Source organism: Phalaenopsis equestris, unplaced genomic scaffold (assembly GCF_001263595.1).
Source record: "Phalaenopsis equestris unplaced genomic scaffold, ASM126359v1 Scaffold000221, whole genome shotgun sequence".
In the NCBI taxonomy this organism is placed as follows: domain Eukaryota; kingdom Viridiplantae; phylum Streptophyta; class Magnoliopsida; order Asparagales; family Orchidaceae; genus Phalaenopsis; species Phalaenopsis equestris.
The window spans coordinates 361052-377775 of record NW_018164663.1 but is presented as its reverse complement, the minus strand read 5'-3'; the positions used below and the strand labels follow the sequence as shown (position 1 = coordinate 377775).

Here is a 16724-nt window from a genome sequence, read left to right as displayed (position 1 = left end):
GCTGAACCGGTTCAACACCCCCTACCCCTCGCACCATTCTCCCGAGGTTAGGAGAGCTTTGACCTAATTCGTCAAAGCTTCTGACTCCTTATATCACAACGTGAAGCCCCCTGGTAGGTCGATCATGCGGTGTTGTCATTCTGCAGCACATTTTTGTAGAATATGTATTCGTCCTCTTTTGACACTTCCTGAGCGGGAACTGCATATAGAGGTGGGTTCCTGCAATATAACTCTCGAGCCCTTAAGTTTGAAACCTTCTCCTTCCACTTCTCATTCTCATTGATGAACAAGTGTGTGAAAAGAAATCAATTATGGGATGAAATTTGTGGCAGACTGTGTCACTCTCACTAGTGAAGGAGGGATGTCTTCTATGACAGGGTCTGGATCCCATTAAAGAATTTTCTTCCTCCTCAAGCTCCTAGGGTACATTTCTAAGCTGAGGTTCACCTCTCTTGTGTGGACATCTACTGATGGCCCATTGAGCTAAAGCTAACATCTAAAATGCTCCCCGTAATGTTCCAAGCATAACACAAAATGACTCCTTTTCGGACATGTTGGAGCTCTCTCCGTAGGGACAACTCAGGAGGGGGTCTATAAAATCCGAAATATCAGCATTTCCCTTATTTGTGGTAACCCTGTATATGATGTTGGCTCTTCAAAACTAATAACCCTTGTAGACATCAAAGACCGGTCATACTGATTTTCCTCTCAAAGTCTGCAAAATACTAGCTCGAGACACCATAATCTCTTTCTCTGCTTGATTGCCCATTACCTCAGAGTCACTACTTTCTAGAGTTACGACTGTTACTTCAACTGAAATCTCTATCTCAGGGTCAACTGAAATCGGTGGCTTCTCTTTCTTGTTGGCTACAAGTGGAGAATCCTCTCTAACGTCTTCTTCTTTCGGACCACCGTGTCATTGCCCAATTTTTCATCAACACCCTACTTAGTGAAACAAATCTCTCCCATATTTGTGCATTCTGATTCCACATGTCCAAATCTGTGGCACTTGTAAAACTTTCTGACTGTGATAGATTTAGGGATGCGACCTTGTTCTCTACTCTGAATCTGTTTGTTCTTTAATAGAGTCGTTTTGGGTATTCTCTTGAGTGCACTCTGGCTATAAGATTCTGAGATTGACCTCTACCTGTAGGATGTGGGGGTCGCTCGGTGGTGTAGTTCTTCCATTTCTAAAGCTAGTTTGAAGTTTCTGTCTGTAGTAAGCTGGTAGGAACTAGTATTGTGTCTCCCACTTCATTCTCAGATTCTTTCGTTCTCCCCTTTGACTATTTAGATCACGTCGAGGGTAATCTCTCATTGGATTTCATCCTCAATATCTGTAAGCTTCCGCTGAAGCCGACGGATCTCCCGCTGTATCTCTTTCCGCGAAGGCTTGGGCATGTATCTATTTGTTGGCATAATTAGGACTTTGGGTTGGGAGGTGGAAGAGAGTGTAGGAGACCCGTTGAGGTGTAGGAAAAGTAATTTATGGTTGTTGATTTTGACTCAACTGTGGGAGTTAGGGTTAGGTCAAAATTTTGGATAGGGTTTGACAATAAGAAAGAAAAATTTTGGTGGTGGTGGCTTGGGTAGGGCGGATGCTAAGAAATCCTAGGATGAAACTAGGGTTGGGATAGCTCTGATATGAAATGATATCAAAGGAAAAACTCAAACCACAAATAAAATGCGAATAATATTATTGTTGAATTTTGATAGGGTTACAACAACACATACGATAAAAGGAAATAACAACAAATACACAACACAGACCTAATTTGGGCTAAGGAGAAGGAGATCGTTGGGTGGTAGAAAGGAAGGGAGGGGTATAATTGGCATGGTAGAAGGGGGTGGAGTGTTGGCGGTACAATAGGAATGGAAGTGGGGGCTACGGCTTCGACTTGCTGCAAGTAAGTGTAGCGAGATCTATAATAGGTCTGGGAGGTGATTGACAGCAGCCTGTTTGTTGTCTAGGACCGACAACATCAACACACAGTCATAAAGAAGGCAACTGACGTAGGACTTTGAGGGGTGTGAGGACAGTTGGGTATTGGGATGCAAGGTGACAACAACAGGTAAACCGTTAGATGGATTTGTAGCACAGCTGGCAGTAAGGATGAGACTGTGGCAACAACAAGTTGGCCATAGAAAGTCTGGAACTGATGGCTGGAAGCATACAAATGTGAGAAAAGCCGCTAGTGGCTAGGAGGGGGGGTGGTGTGGAGCTGCTGCAGCAGCGACAATAACTGAAAGGGAAAGAAACACATAATCTCAGGATGAGTTATACCGGAGCACCTTCTTGCCTGATACAATCCTAGAAAGGGAGAAGAGAACGCTGGTGATGCCAATCAGGAAGGACGGAAATCAGACTGCTAAATTAGGTGTTTTTTATAATTAGGAGCTTCCTTATTTAAATTATTTCCAATATCTTTATTCTGATTTATTTTCCTTCAAGCATTTATTTTCCTTTTAGCAGAATATTTAGGTTAGGAATATAAATTATTAAGTTACCCTAAAATAGATTATACAGAATATTTGTACCTAAACTAGATTGTAAGATTATTATTTAATGAAATGAAAACAAAAGGAAAAGACATCGAGCCTATTCAAAATTCAACTTATTTTTCTCAAAACTTTGACATGATATCAGAGTCAGATTTTTGCCCTAACCATCCATAGTCGTTGGAGGACCGCCAAGACTCCCTTCCCTCCGACCTTGCGGGACGGGAAGGGAGGAACTATTTCTTCCATAGAGACCATAGTAAGTTGGCTGCGCATCCTCGTGCGCAGCATCACCGAACTTTGCCCATGCCCGACACTCCAAAGCACGCTTGCTAAGCCTCGCGCACACAAGCTTGCTGATGCGTGTCATGGTTGTGATCTTAACATTGTTTCCATCATCGTTGAACTTGTACTCAGTCACCTTCTTCACGCCGTTCTCATCGGGTCCAATTACCATCCTCGATGGAAGATAGAAATCCATGTCTTCAGCGTCATCGTTGAGTTCTCCCTAGCGGAACTTGCTTGCAGATGCTTGGCCGATGTCAACCGCTATCTCCGACGAAGAAAACAGTACACCCAAATCACCAAAGAAGTCGCCGACGTGGAACTCGTCGACTAGAACGGAAAAATCAAATCCTTGATCTTAAGCTTCGATAATCTCGGCTTCGACACTCCTTCCTAGACCCACGACTTCGACATCTCAGCTTCAACACTTTTGGCGTGAAGATCAATGAACAAATCGTCCTTGTCGTCGCCGGAAGAATCAATAGCATTTGGATCGTATAGCAGGACACAGATCCTACTTGCGGGCTATGATTAGTAACATTTGGATCAGGATGTGAATCCTACTTGTAGGCTATGAACGATAGCATCTGGATCGTGTAAATGGATCCTATTCGTGGGCTATGATCGGTAGCATTTGGATCAGGTCGCGGATCCTACTTGTAGCTATGATCGATAACATCTGGGTCGTGTAACTGGATTCTATTTGTGAGCTATGATCGGTAGCATTTGGATCAAAACGTAGATCCTACTTGTAGACTATGATCGATAACATCTGGATCCTATTTGTGGGCTATGATCGGTAGCATTTGGATCGTGTAACTGGACGTGGATCATTCTTGTGGCTATGATTCGAATTTTTGGACGACAATAATAAAGGATTTTTTGTTTTTCTTTGCTGAAATCATGTTATGGTTCAGGAGTTGTCTCTTCGGCTTCGACATTCATGGCTTGAGGATTTTTATTGAGGATTTTTTGTCCCGACAATGTTATCAGCTTCTTATTGACAAATTGATGCTTCCTGATCAGTCAGCATCAATTTGAGAGGAGATGTCAATCAGGAAGAATAGAAATCAGTCAGCTAAATTAAGAGTTTTCTATAATTAGAAACTTAATTATTTTCAATGTCTTTATTTTGATTTATTTCTCTTCTAGCTGAATATTTAGATTAGGAATATGTATTATTAAGTTAACTAAAATAGATTATACAAAATATATGTTCAACTCGACCCTCTTTCCAACGCCGCATATACCTCTGCTCATCTGACTGGCGCTGTTCATGATGGGAAATTTTCTGATGACCCTCCTATTCAATTCTTTGTTGTTTCAGATGAAGACCATCATACTCAAGCCGTTCTACCCCTGGATGCTCTTGCTTTTGAACACTCTATTCCAGCTGCTGGATTGGAGCATGGTACTCTGGAGTCTCATGAAACATCTCCCCATACTACTACTACTGATCCAAATGTGTCTATACCACTCACTGTTATTGAAGAAGACCCACTTACGTGCCAAGACACACGAGATTACTCATTTGATCCAATAAAAGATCAGTTGGTACAACAAGTAGATGCTTCCAATGTTCAACAATCTACACTTGTCCGACACACTTTAAACCCATCCACTGATCAGATGAGCCGGTCATCAGATGAGGAATGACGAGTCTATTCTAGGAGGAAGAAGAAGAATGGAGGCTGACTAGAGTTCAGGAACTTATTGGACGATACACTGGTTACTACTAGCAATGACACTCATCTTATCAATTCGTTAGCTGACTTCTTTCCTAGAACTAGAGGCAGAGACAAGACAACATTAGGTTGCTCTCTAGCTACCTGATACTACGTGTTTCGACACTTTTGATTTTTGGGCTCTCAGGTATTTTTTTTGTATTTTTTTTTTCTGGAACCACCGTGTGGGTAGGGTGTTATGCTTGGGCCCTCTTATACAATATATCTGTATCTTCCTTTCAGTTTAATATATTAGCCCTTGAGCTTTCTAATATATATATATATAAAGCACAAGGGCAATTTTATTAAGGAGAAAGAGGTACAGATAAGTTGTATGAGTGGACCCAAATAAACACCCAACCCATACGGTACAACACACAAAAAGAGAAAGAAGAAAATTAAAAACCCAAAATATATCCCGTAGAAAATTTTATTGCATCAAAAAATAATTACAAGGGGATAGTGGCCACCAGTTCCAAACTAAAACCCACACTTATAACACACACACATATATATATATATTGTTTATATGCATGTATGCATATTTAACATAATTCATTTAAACTCATACATCAAGAAATTGTCTTACGTTTGCATATTACTAGTGTTGTTTTCAGCTTTTTGTTGTATGTCATGTTGTTTTCATCGAAAAAAGTAGTTAAAACTTAGATAAAATGTAGTGCATTCAAACATAGTTAAGAACTTGTTTTGAATTTTTTTTGTTTTTTTATTTTTTTATTTTTAAAAATATATTTATTTAGTGTGTCTTTTACTTGCTTTTATTTTTTATTTTTAAAAATAAATTAATATTTTTTAAAACACTCAAAATAATTTTTAGAAATTCTGAGTGTTTTTAAAAGCAGCCATACTATAATCAAATACAGATCATGTTTTATTTTAGATCAAAATGTAAACATAATACGATAAAAACAAAAATATAAAATAAAAAAAAAAGTGATCTCAAATGGCTATTTTGTTTTTAATTTTCTATGTTTGTTTTGTTTATCCTTTGATCCGAAATAAAACATGTTTGGTTATTTTATTAAAGTATAGTTATTTTTAAAAACACTTGAAATATTTAAATGTTGTTTTGAGTGTTTTTAAAAATATGTAAATTTGGTTTTAGAAACAAAAAATAAAACATGTAAAAAACAAACTAAACAAACTTATTTTTAAAAATAAAAGAAAAAATAACATTGTCCCAAACAAGCCCTAAAACTGTAGTTTGTGTGTGAATTTGATGGCTGGACGCAATCCAATTTGCGTTATTGCCTCTTTGGCTTGTTGCACAGAATGCTGAGATGATCCCAGATGATTATGCTTCCATCTAGCAACTGCAGTTTTTTTTTTTTGGATTGTGTCTGAATTGGATGGCTGGACGGATTCCAACTTGTGTTACTTCCTCTTCGGCTTGATGCACAGAATGCTGTGAGGATCACCCCAGATGATTATGCTTCTATCTAACAAGCTTAACCAAACACTTTTGCATTGTAGAATGAGACTTTCAGAAGCATTTATTCTAAAAAACTTGAACCAAATTAGCCCCACAAAGTCACTGCAGTACAAATAGCATATTTGATACGATTTTATAAGGTGGAGGGAATGTTTTTTAATTTTTATATATAATTCTGACAGTATCCAGCTTAGATTTTCTACACATAATGATAGGCTGAGTTAAATAATCTTGCGTGTGTTATGTAATGCTAAATTCTGTGCAAACTGTTCATGTGCTGCTGTATCTTTCAACAATCTTATTCAAAGGTCAAAGGAGTGTTCATTGTTGTGACGTGCTTGCTTTTACAAGTTCTTTTCTATGTTTTCTTTTCCCTTGTCCTTGTTTGTCAGTTTCAGGGTCACATTGGCAGCTTTAAGAAGTAATTTGATTTTCACCTTTTGCAGATATGAAAAAGACATGCTTGCTTTTACAGGTTGTAGCTATAATTTGACAACAAATGAAGACAAGGAACTTCGAGAAATGCGTTATAATGTGGTCCATTGGAAGGACAAGGTTATTGATGGTTTTGGGAAACGAAAGCAGGGTGGTTGCCCTTTAACTCCTAGGGAAACATCCCTTCTCCTCAAAGGATTGGGATTTCCATCAAGCACACGTATATACTTGGTGGCTGGTGAATCCTTTGGACTTGGAAGCATGAAGTATCTTACCGATGATTTTCCAAACATCTACTCTCATTCAACCTTATCTAAAGAAGAGGATCTTAGACCTTTCAGAAATCACCAGAACATGCTTGCTGGGTTGGATTACGTTGTTGCTATTCACAGTGATGTTTTTATTTACACATATGATGGAAATATGGCAAAGGCTGTGCAGGGTCACAGGCGGTTTGAGAACTTCAAAAAAACAATAAATCCAGATAGGTATCTCCTTCTTCACTCCCTTCTACATTATTTTTCACATTTGTATTTTGGCTTATGGTTGCATTTGTATACCTCCAGAAGTTACTAATTACTCTTCTACCTAGTTTTCTTTCTAAGTTTGCATAGATTGTAGCAATACCGCCAAAAGGAATTTGTTCGAGAAAAAAAAAAGCACTCAGTATAGGAGAATTGTTTGATGCCAATTTGATGATAGGATGTTGTGGATCCGCTCTTGGTTTTCTTTTTCTTGATTTTCTTGAAATTGACTTAATTTCTATCTTATGTAGTAAATGGTGCAAGGGAGTTGAAGATATTTAGTATTATAGAAGAAAAAAGTGGAGGGATCTTTTGTTGTATATATTATTATTAAATGGGTACTTTTCCAATTTGAGAGTAAAATATTGGGAGGGATGGAGGGAAAAATTACTCCCATTTTTTAGAAAGAGAGATAGATAATCAAACGAAAGTTTAATTTTAATTCATAATTAAATAAAAATTTATGTGTATGCACCAGAACTACCAACACGAATCTAAAAAAAAACAACTGACCGGGGGTAAAAAGCTTCCCTCTGAGGTAAGCGACGACCGAAAATTCAAAGCCAAACATGAGAAGCCGCGTCTTTAAACCCGGAATGGGTCAAAACTCTGGAGATTTTTTCCCGCTCGATAGCGACAAGATCTGCCAAAAGTGAGACGCAAATCATCTCGGCAACGAGTCTCGCCGGATAGGCAGCGACAAGACCCAAGGCCTTGCGAAAGGGAATATCCGACTGAGGCTCACATAAGCAGCGACAAGATCCACCCAAGGCCTTGCGAAAAGGAATATCCGACTGAGGCTCGCATAAGCAGGGGCAAGATCCGCCCAAGACCTTGTGAAAGGGAATATCCGACCGAGGCACCTAACCGACCAAGACAACGAAGACTCAAACCCTGTAAGACTTGGGCTAAGTGACAAACGAGCCACGATTCACCAGATGAAAGAAATTGACCCATCAGTCGACCGACCGACCAGGGCGCAGGCGAGAACCCTCAACCACTGTTAACTGGCCGATCCACTTTTCGCCAAGACGGATGAGATCAACTCTCGATAGGATGTCTCGGCCAACCAACACAAGACAAGGTCGTCGCTCAGTCGGTCGTCTCAACTATCGAAGTCTAGCTAGTCGACCGATAAATTACCACCATGTTAGAATTCAAACTGCAATACATATATGATATAAAGTCCATATAATTAATCAGAGCATTAATTTTATTAAAATCATTTTTCATAACCGTTCCCTTTTCCTATAAATAACAAACAAAAAGACGATCAAAGGGGAGGTAAACCGTTTGAACTCTCCCTCGGTTCCCTCAACAGTAAAGTCTTGACTCACTCTACTTTTCTCTTCTTCATTCAACAATAACTCTCGAGACGTGTTCACAAAGAGACAATTTGAGATTCAAAATCCTGAAATGTGGTGTGGTGAGAGTGGACATGCCTAAACAAAAAACAGAGCTAACTACGAAGGAGAAATATCCCAAAGCGAGATAGCACACATGGAACCAAATGGAGACGCTATGCAACCAGACATCCTTGCGCAGGTCCAGAGCTTATAAGCACAAATGACCCTTATGATGGAGCAATTTGAGGTCCTCCACGCAACAATCACTTAGAGGAACGACCAGACGCCTCGCTTGGAAGCGAAAACCCCAAGGGGTTCGTCCCCAAAGGCTCCCACTAGGGAACCTACCTTTCTTGCACAATCAGGTCAGCAACCAACAAACAGAGGGACAAGGCGAGTCCCAACACACCGACACTGCTGTATCTGCGCAGACGAACAGACGATGGGAATAATGGATGTGAGTGCCTTTTCGATCGCTCGCAGGAGGGGCCTTTACTCACCAAATCAAAGAAGTGATACCTCTGCCCAAGTTAAGGATTCCTTGCCTGGATTCTTACAAAGGAGGTACCGACTTGATCGACCACGTCGCGTCGTTCGAATCATCCGTCAGTCTGCTCTAGATTAACGACCCTATAATGTGTCATCTCTTCTTAGCCACCTTGAAAGAGTCATCTATTCGGTGGTTCTATGTTATGCCGACCAAAACCATCCCAAGTTACTACGAGTTTAAGAGACTCTTCGTTTCGCACTAATGTGCATAAGCTGAGGAAAGACTCAAACACCCTGCTCGATCACAAAGCAGGGAGAAAATGAAAGCCTACAGGCCTACATCACCCGCTTCTAGAATGAGATGCTGGAAGTTAGAAATCTGAAGTCGGAAATAGCCGGAACAACTTTGAAGCGAGGAGTCCGAAGCAAGCGATTCAGGTATGACTTAAATCCGCTTAAACCTACTAGTTTTTCAGAAGTATTGGAGATGGCGAACGAGTACACATTCGTCGAAGACCTCCAGGGCTCTTCGAAGGGTAAGTAGGGTTCGCCCAACCATCCCTCGAAGAAGCGGAATGAACTAGTCGAACCGCGGAAAACAAATGATAATCATTCCTCCGCTGGTAACCGAAATAAGAAATTTCAATCTCGGGATTATCGAAGGAATGACCGAGGGAACCATGACCGAAAACAATGTTTTGATCAACAATCAGTTGAATATTACGAGTGACCGCATGTTTACAGAAAAATGCAAGGTTTGACACCCTCAACGTATCAATGGCTGAAATAGCCTAGACCATCCAAAACAAGTACTACTTCAAGCATTCTTAGCCACTGAAAAAAGCCCCGACCTTACGAGATTCAAAGAGATACTGCCAATACCATCGTGTCCATGGTCACGACACTGAGGAATGCCTTCACCTACGGAACTTAATCAAAGAACTCATCTGCGCCGGGAAACTTAGAGTTTGTTGAGGTCGGAGTGCGCACACAGCGACAGGGTAAACCGGTGGCAGGAGATCTCTCAAAAGGACCTGTTTGGGCGAACGGGATTCACGTAGCAGGAATAATCCCGCCATCTTAAGGGGGGGACCGTGACCCTCCGACTTAAAGTGACAACGCTCATGAAAGGTATTCTCCATCATCCCTTAAACACGGTAACCTTTTACCAATTGTCTTCACAGATGCAAATCTCACCGAAGGGGAAACCCTACTATGAAGCGATCGTTGTCACGATACTGATCAACAAATGCTGGGTTGGCATTATTCTCGTCGACACAGAAAGTTCAGTGAATATTCTGTTCAAAATAATGTTCGATAAGATTGGCTTAAAAATCGTTCGGTTGACAATATCGGTTAGACCGTTGTTCGAATTCTTCGAAGAAAGGATGGAGGCGCTGGGCCTCGCCCTTGCCATCTCTTGGGGAGAATCGGGGAAGCAGTATAACTACACAAAAGATTTCCTCATAGAAGAGTCTCAGCCGACCTATAATGCTATCTTCGGTCGGCCACTCTTAAACAACTACCGAGCTGTGACTTCTACCTACCATGTGACAACAAAGTTGCGAAGCGACGGGGAAATAATCATGATTCGGGCAAACTTTGAGTAGTCTAGAAGCTACTATTTGCGAGTGGTTTTGAGTATCGACCATGAACCACTCGACATCCATATCAAGATGGAGAGGGGTCTTGAGACCCGTGAGGCCGTCCTTCAGGTACCTGTTTCCAACGAAGAACTTGATACAGTTTTCCTAATCAGTGAACATTTTGATACTGGATCTAGGAACTAGCTGATAAAGACGCTTCGGGAGCACCGAGAAGTGTTTGCTTGGATCACGACAGAAATGCCCGGTGTTTCAATCGACACAGCATGCCACTGGTTGAACATCAACCTCTACTCTTGGTTATTCCAACAAAATATTCGATTGATTGCCAGAACTTTGACCGAACCAATAGGGGCAAAGGTACAAAAGTTGTTAGAAGCGGACTATATTCGTGAAGTCCATGCCCAACTTTGCTTTCGAACGTTTTCACGGTCAAGAAAGCCAACGACAAGTAACGAATGTATGACGATTTCACCAAGCTTAACGCCGCTTGCCGAAAGGACACCTACCCCTGTTGAAGATTAACACCTTGGTAGACATAGCGGTCGAATACTCGGTGATGAGTTTCTTTGATGCTCTCTCCAGCTATCACCAGATAAACATGCTCGATCGACGCAGAGAAAACGACATTTGTTACTGCATAAGACATATTTTGTTTTAATTTAATGCCCTTCGGGCTAAAAAACACTGGGGCGACCAATCAGCGCCTCATGAGTGTAATTTTTTCTAATAAAAAAGGAAAGAACATTGAGGTGTATGTTGATGATATTCTAGTAAAAAGTAAATCAACCGAATGACACTTCGAAGATCTAAAAGAGACCTTTGGGACACTCAAAAGATCCAATACGAGATTAAATCCCTTCAAGTGCACCTTCGGGCGTCGATCGAGAAATTTCTCGGCTTCTTATTGACTCCAGAAGGATTAAAAGCAATCCGGAAAGGTACAGGCGATCTTAAACATGCCACCCCCACGGAGAACCAAGGAAATTCAGAGACTGATCGATCATATTGCCGGGTTCAGCCGTTTCATCCTGAAGTCGTGCGATAAGTGTGCGGCTTTCTTTAAGACAGTAAGGAAAAATCAGCGTTTCGAATGGAAGAGAGAATGTGAGGAGGTGTTCAGAAATTTGAAAGATTCTTTAATGTCCCCACCACAACTCCCCAAGCCGAAGTTAGCAGAAGAGCTTTCACTGCACCTAGGAGTCCGATGAGAGGTTGTAAGCTCAGTTCTGATTCAAGAGGTGGGAAAACAACACCCAATCTACTACACAAGCCAAATGCTTCATGGGCCGAAACTAGGTACCCGATTATGGAAAAACTAATCTTCATTTTGATTATTTCTGCTCGCAGGCTTCGACCGTACTTCTAGATGCTTCTGATCTGAGTCATCACAGACCATTCATTGAAATCTGTACTCAAACAACTGGAGCACTTTGCTAAAAATGGACGGTGGATCTCAACGAATTCAAGATTACTTATGCTCCTCAGATGACAATCAAATTCCAAGCAATCGCAGACTTTCTGGTTGACTTTTCCTCGACAGAGGAGTTAGATGAGGGAATCATCACTGAAGACAGAACATGGATTCTCTACATCGACGGAGCCTCCAAACAGGCAACAGTAGCACTGGGGTCAGTCTTATGCAGCCCAACCAGAGAGCATCTCTACCAGGCGATCTCGGTAGAATTCGACATCACGAACAATCAGGGAGTGTACAAAGCACTTATCGTCGGACTTTGCCTGACCTATGAGATAGGCGCCTGAGACATCCTAGTAATGTATGATTCCTTATTGGTCGTAAATCAGGTTAACAGAGAATTTGAACCCAGAGACGAGCTAATGGCCAGATACCTCGCTAAAACACGAAAGGAAATTAGAAGATTCCAAATCTTTCGCATCGAGCACGTCAGTCGGGAGGACAATCAAATTGCCGTTATCCTTTCCAAACATGTCAATTTGGCAGGAATACCTAGAAAACTTACCAGGCCAACAATCGATGAACTATAGGTCATGGAGCTAGCGGTCGACGGGACCAAGAGCTGGATGGAACCATAAATCCACTACCTGGAGACTGGAAAGGTAGAATAAAGCATAAAAAATCCTAGATATTTTACAATTAAAGCCGCCCTGTACTTGTTAATCGACGAAAAGTTATTCGGAAGGTCGGTTACTTCAGTATACCTATGGTGCTTGAGAAAGGACGAAGTCGAAGGTGTGCTATGGGAGGTGCATTTCAGGGAATGTGCCGGCCACTCTGGAGGGAAGACTCTTGCTTACCGTATACAACAGTTGGGATACTTCCGGCCGGTGCTCCTGAAAGACACGGCCGACTTCTGGAGAAGGTGCGAGCTGTGTCAAAAATACACGCCTTTACATCATCAGCTGACTCAGAAGCTGCAACCGATAGTCAGTCCTTGGCCTTTCACCGTGTGGGGACTTGACATTCTCGGGCCCTTTCCTTCGTCTAAAGGTCAGTGAAAGTTTCTCTTGATGGCGGTCGACTATTTTTCAAAATGAAATGAAGCAAAGCCTCTTGCTCAATTCAACACAAAAGCAGTCCAAAATTTCATATGGTCCAATTTGATCTGCAGGTATGGATTGTCGCTCATCATCATCATTGACAACGAGACTCAATTTCCCGACCATCAAGTAAAGGACTTCTGCGCAGGACAAGGGATTCATCTGAAGTTCTTCTCGGTCTATCACCCTAGGACAAACGAGCAAGTTGAGGCAGCTAACAAGCTCATGCTGAATCTATTGAGGAAAAAGGTCGAAGGAGCTAAGAGAAGCTGGGCGTACCTGCTACCTTTGGTGTTTTTGGAGATCCGAATGATGCTACTAAGACAATCGAACAAGCACCGTTCATATTAACCCATGGAATGGAGGATGTGCTGCCGGTCGAATATGATCATCACATTGAAATGATCGTTAAAGCCTCTTTGTTCATAGGAGACAAACTAGCCAAGTGGCAACACACTAACATTGAAGGGGCGATGCTAGCCCTCAACCTCATGGAAGAAACTCGAACTCGTTCGATGCTCGAACAGGAGGAGATTTAGAGGCGAAACCTTCGTTATTTTGACAAGTATGTTTAAGAGAAGACTTTCATCCCAAGAGATCTTTCTCTTAAAGAAGGCCGATCTAGTAGCTCGCGGATAGACGGTCGACAAGTTAGATCAGACTTGGAGCGGACCTTATATTGTCTGCCACGTGTCTCGCCCGGGTCGTATCGACGAAAAACATACGTTTGAAAACAACTCTCATGAACATGGAGTAGAGACGACTTGAAGTAGTTTTTTCCTTAGAAAAACTCTTTGTTTTCTAAATTTATTCCTTATATACCCTGTAGGAAGTGTCGTTATTTATTGTAATTTTGTTCAATGCAATAAACGACAACTAATTCTTATTTCAATGTCTTAGCTCCCTAAGATACTTGGGGAACTTGGTCCAGCCGACCTCCGCCGAATGATTGTCCTTACCAACCAAACTCTAGATCGCACCAAGCGAAAGTTCGGGGAGAGGAGCCTCCGGCCAGTTAACAACTGAGATAACCACAATACAATAGAAATATGGGTGAACACAAAACAAAACATGATTTTTATTCAATCCAAGGAAAAGGTACAAGGCACTTCGACCGACTGAGATATAAGGTACATACTTTACAACTCTTTAGACTGAAACTAACCTTCGAAGGGATGATTGTTCCATAGTATGAGTAATGACCGACACAATTAAGGAGAGAGAACCGCATCATTTGGAAGACAAGTGCACCCCTCTATCTAGGGCGTCGTCGTGGCTCAGAGGTTGGTTGGACCTGGCCGGCTCTCTCCAAGAAATCCAGCTTGACCCACTCTCTTCATCACAACCTTCCCTTGTGTACAAAATGCCGCCAAAAGAAATGAAAGGGAGGTAAATTCCCCAACATTTTGTACACAAAGGAAACCCTTATCGTGAACACCGGAAGCGTATTACTCCGGATCCCCCTCGAGTCAGAGGGGGAAGAAGGGGGGGGCAGGAGAAACGTTGTCCAAGCGGTCACCTCTCTCCCAGAGATCCAACTCGGGCCCCTTCCGATTGGGCCTAAGAATTCCTTTACACCTTGAAGCCTCTGTTTAGAAAGAAAAATGCGTCCATGAGCGAAAGGAATCCTTGCCCACACTCTCGCAAAGTTTTGACTATTTACTGCAATTGTGGACAACAAGAATGAGCGGGAACAAAACCCATTGCCACCGGAGGTGTCACGTTTTTCTCTCGGAACCCCTAGTAAGGAGGCGTTAAGAGACATAACGAACCTCATACGACCGACAACAACAACCAAACAAACACTGTTGAGGTGGTGAGTTTAGCACCCCTCCAAAAGTCCACCCCGTTTGTTCGTGTGAAGGTTCTCTGCTCGGACATCTAACTCGATTCAGGCTAGGTTTGATGGCCGGCTCGCAGAAAACCCTCTCCTTCGATGCACAACTCGCAGAAAAAGTAATATGAGGGCTCCGGTCCCAAGACAGCGAGAACTCGCATCAATGGCAAATTTTCTCTACCATCGGCTGTGTAAGGAGACGTCCGACTGCTCTCCGCTCTCGCAAGTCCGATACACATGTTGAAAAGTCAAGAACACCGTGAACCTCCCCCCTTTATATAGGGAGGAAAAGTTCACTGTTCGCGGGGAGGGGGGACCACCTGACAAATAGTCACTAACTCAGCGCATTGATGGGACATCGCGTTATTTCATTTCCCGAAAAGGAAACAAAATGTCGCTTTCAATTAGCCTTTAATGCGTTGCCAGTTCTCAAAAAGGGAATTAGCGCGGAGTGGTCTCGGGACTTGGGGAATTCGACTCGGTCAGGTATGTTTCAAACCCTTGCCCATAAACTCAGAGACTTACGGCGGCCAAACGCTAAGAGCGAGCAGTTGGAGATCGCATGACGATCAATAATGTCGGGCCATCACTCAGTCCAAACATCCTCGTAAGACCTGCGGGCCAGGGTATCAAGGGCCTTTCCCCTACTCGCTAGCGACAATATCCGCAAAGAGCAACTGGGATCCCCCGAAAGTCTTAAGTGGACGCCCCCTACAGTTGACGACAAAATCTGTACATGGCAGGCGAAAAAGGGATGAAGGCACACGCGAGCGGAAAAAATTGTGGTAAGCCCTCTATAGGTCCAGAAAAACCAAGGGACTCAGCGATTATAGGGAAATCGATCGGTTGTTGCGTAATCGGTCGAAAAATTTGATACCTTCCAGCCGTGAGCCGATGTGGAATCTTGACATTAGATTGATTATTTAGGGGTTGCTTTCTCATTGGTAGCGACAAGATCCGCAAAAGGAGAGTGAAAGTCATCCCTAAAACTCTTGTCATCACCCTCGCAGGTAACGACAAGATCGTGTTGGGAGAAAGAATCGATCAGGACTGGTATCCACTCAAAGGACAACCCGACATAAGCGAACAAAAGAAATAAGAGTCAACCGACTGAGACATTATGGTCAAATCGATTCTTTGAATCCACGGGCCGACCCGAGAGCAAGCCTCTTTGAAAGCCAATGTCACAGGTAAAACAAAAAATTTTGCAACAAGCCCAAGTGGCGAAAATAATTATGAAAAGGCAAAGGATTTCATTTCATTAATTTGTAAAGAATTACACGTCTTTTTGTATAATACTGACATATTTTTAGACAAAAAAAAGTCCTCGTAGAGCCTGGGCACTACTGAGTACCTGATCGATCCTCTCCTTGATCGCAGGAAAATTTGTGCTCGCTACCTGAGCCATCATTTTCTTCCGAGGGATCAGATCTGAGATCAAAGCACTAAACTCGGATGGGCCGAGGAACTTCAGGTCGATAAAATCGTGATGAACGAACTGCTGGGTAGCGTATTTGATCCCCAACCTAAACTGACCCTTTAACTCCGCGTGGTGTACAAGTGACTCCAATGTCGTCCTGATCTTAACGACCTCCTTCTTTAGCTTCTCTTCCCTATGTTCGGACTGCTGCTACATCAATCTGGCAAAGTTTCAATTGTCACAAACCTTGTAGAGCTCATTGGTCAAATGGGTAACTTACTCTTGGGACTTTGACAGGCTATCATTGGCTACCCTCAGGTAGTTTGCTTTTTTCATAAAAGCAAGTCTTAACAAGTGAGATATCTGGCTCACCTCTAGGTGCGATCGAGCGACACGCTTAAGAAGTCTCTCATAAGAAAGTTTCTTGAACTCCGCTTGAAAAGCCGAAGACCAAGTCATTTTTGCTAAAAGAGACGACATATGCTAAGTATCAGCAGATAGGGGATGTCGGTCCCTTAAGACATCCAACAAGTTGAGCCGCTCGTCATCACTTATCCATAGCCATTCCTCGCCAGCTAGAGTCCCCCC

At 42.3% G+C, this 16724-nt stretch overlaps 1 protein-coding gene across 1 annotated transcript in view; it reads left to right on the top strand.

Moving 5' to 3' along the window:
* Positions 1-16724, top strand: part of LOC110023185 (uncharacterized protein At1g04910-like) — a 23589-nt gene that overhangs the window by 2486 nt on the left and 4379 nt on the right. Inside the window, exon 7 of the mRNA XM_020722460.1 lies at positions 6408-6884. Within this exon, the coding sequence (XP_020578119.1) occupies positions 6408-6884 (477 nt within the window). The remainder of the gene's footprint in view (positions 1-6407; positions 6885-16724) is intronic.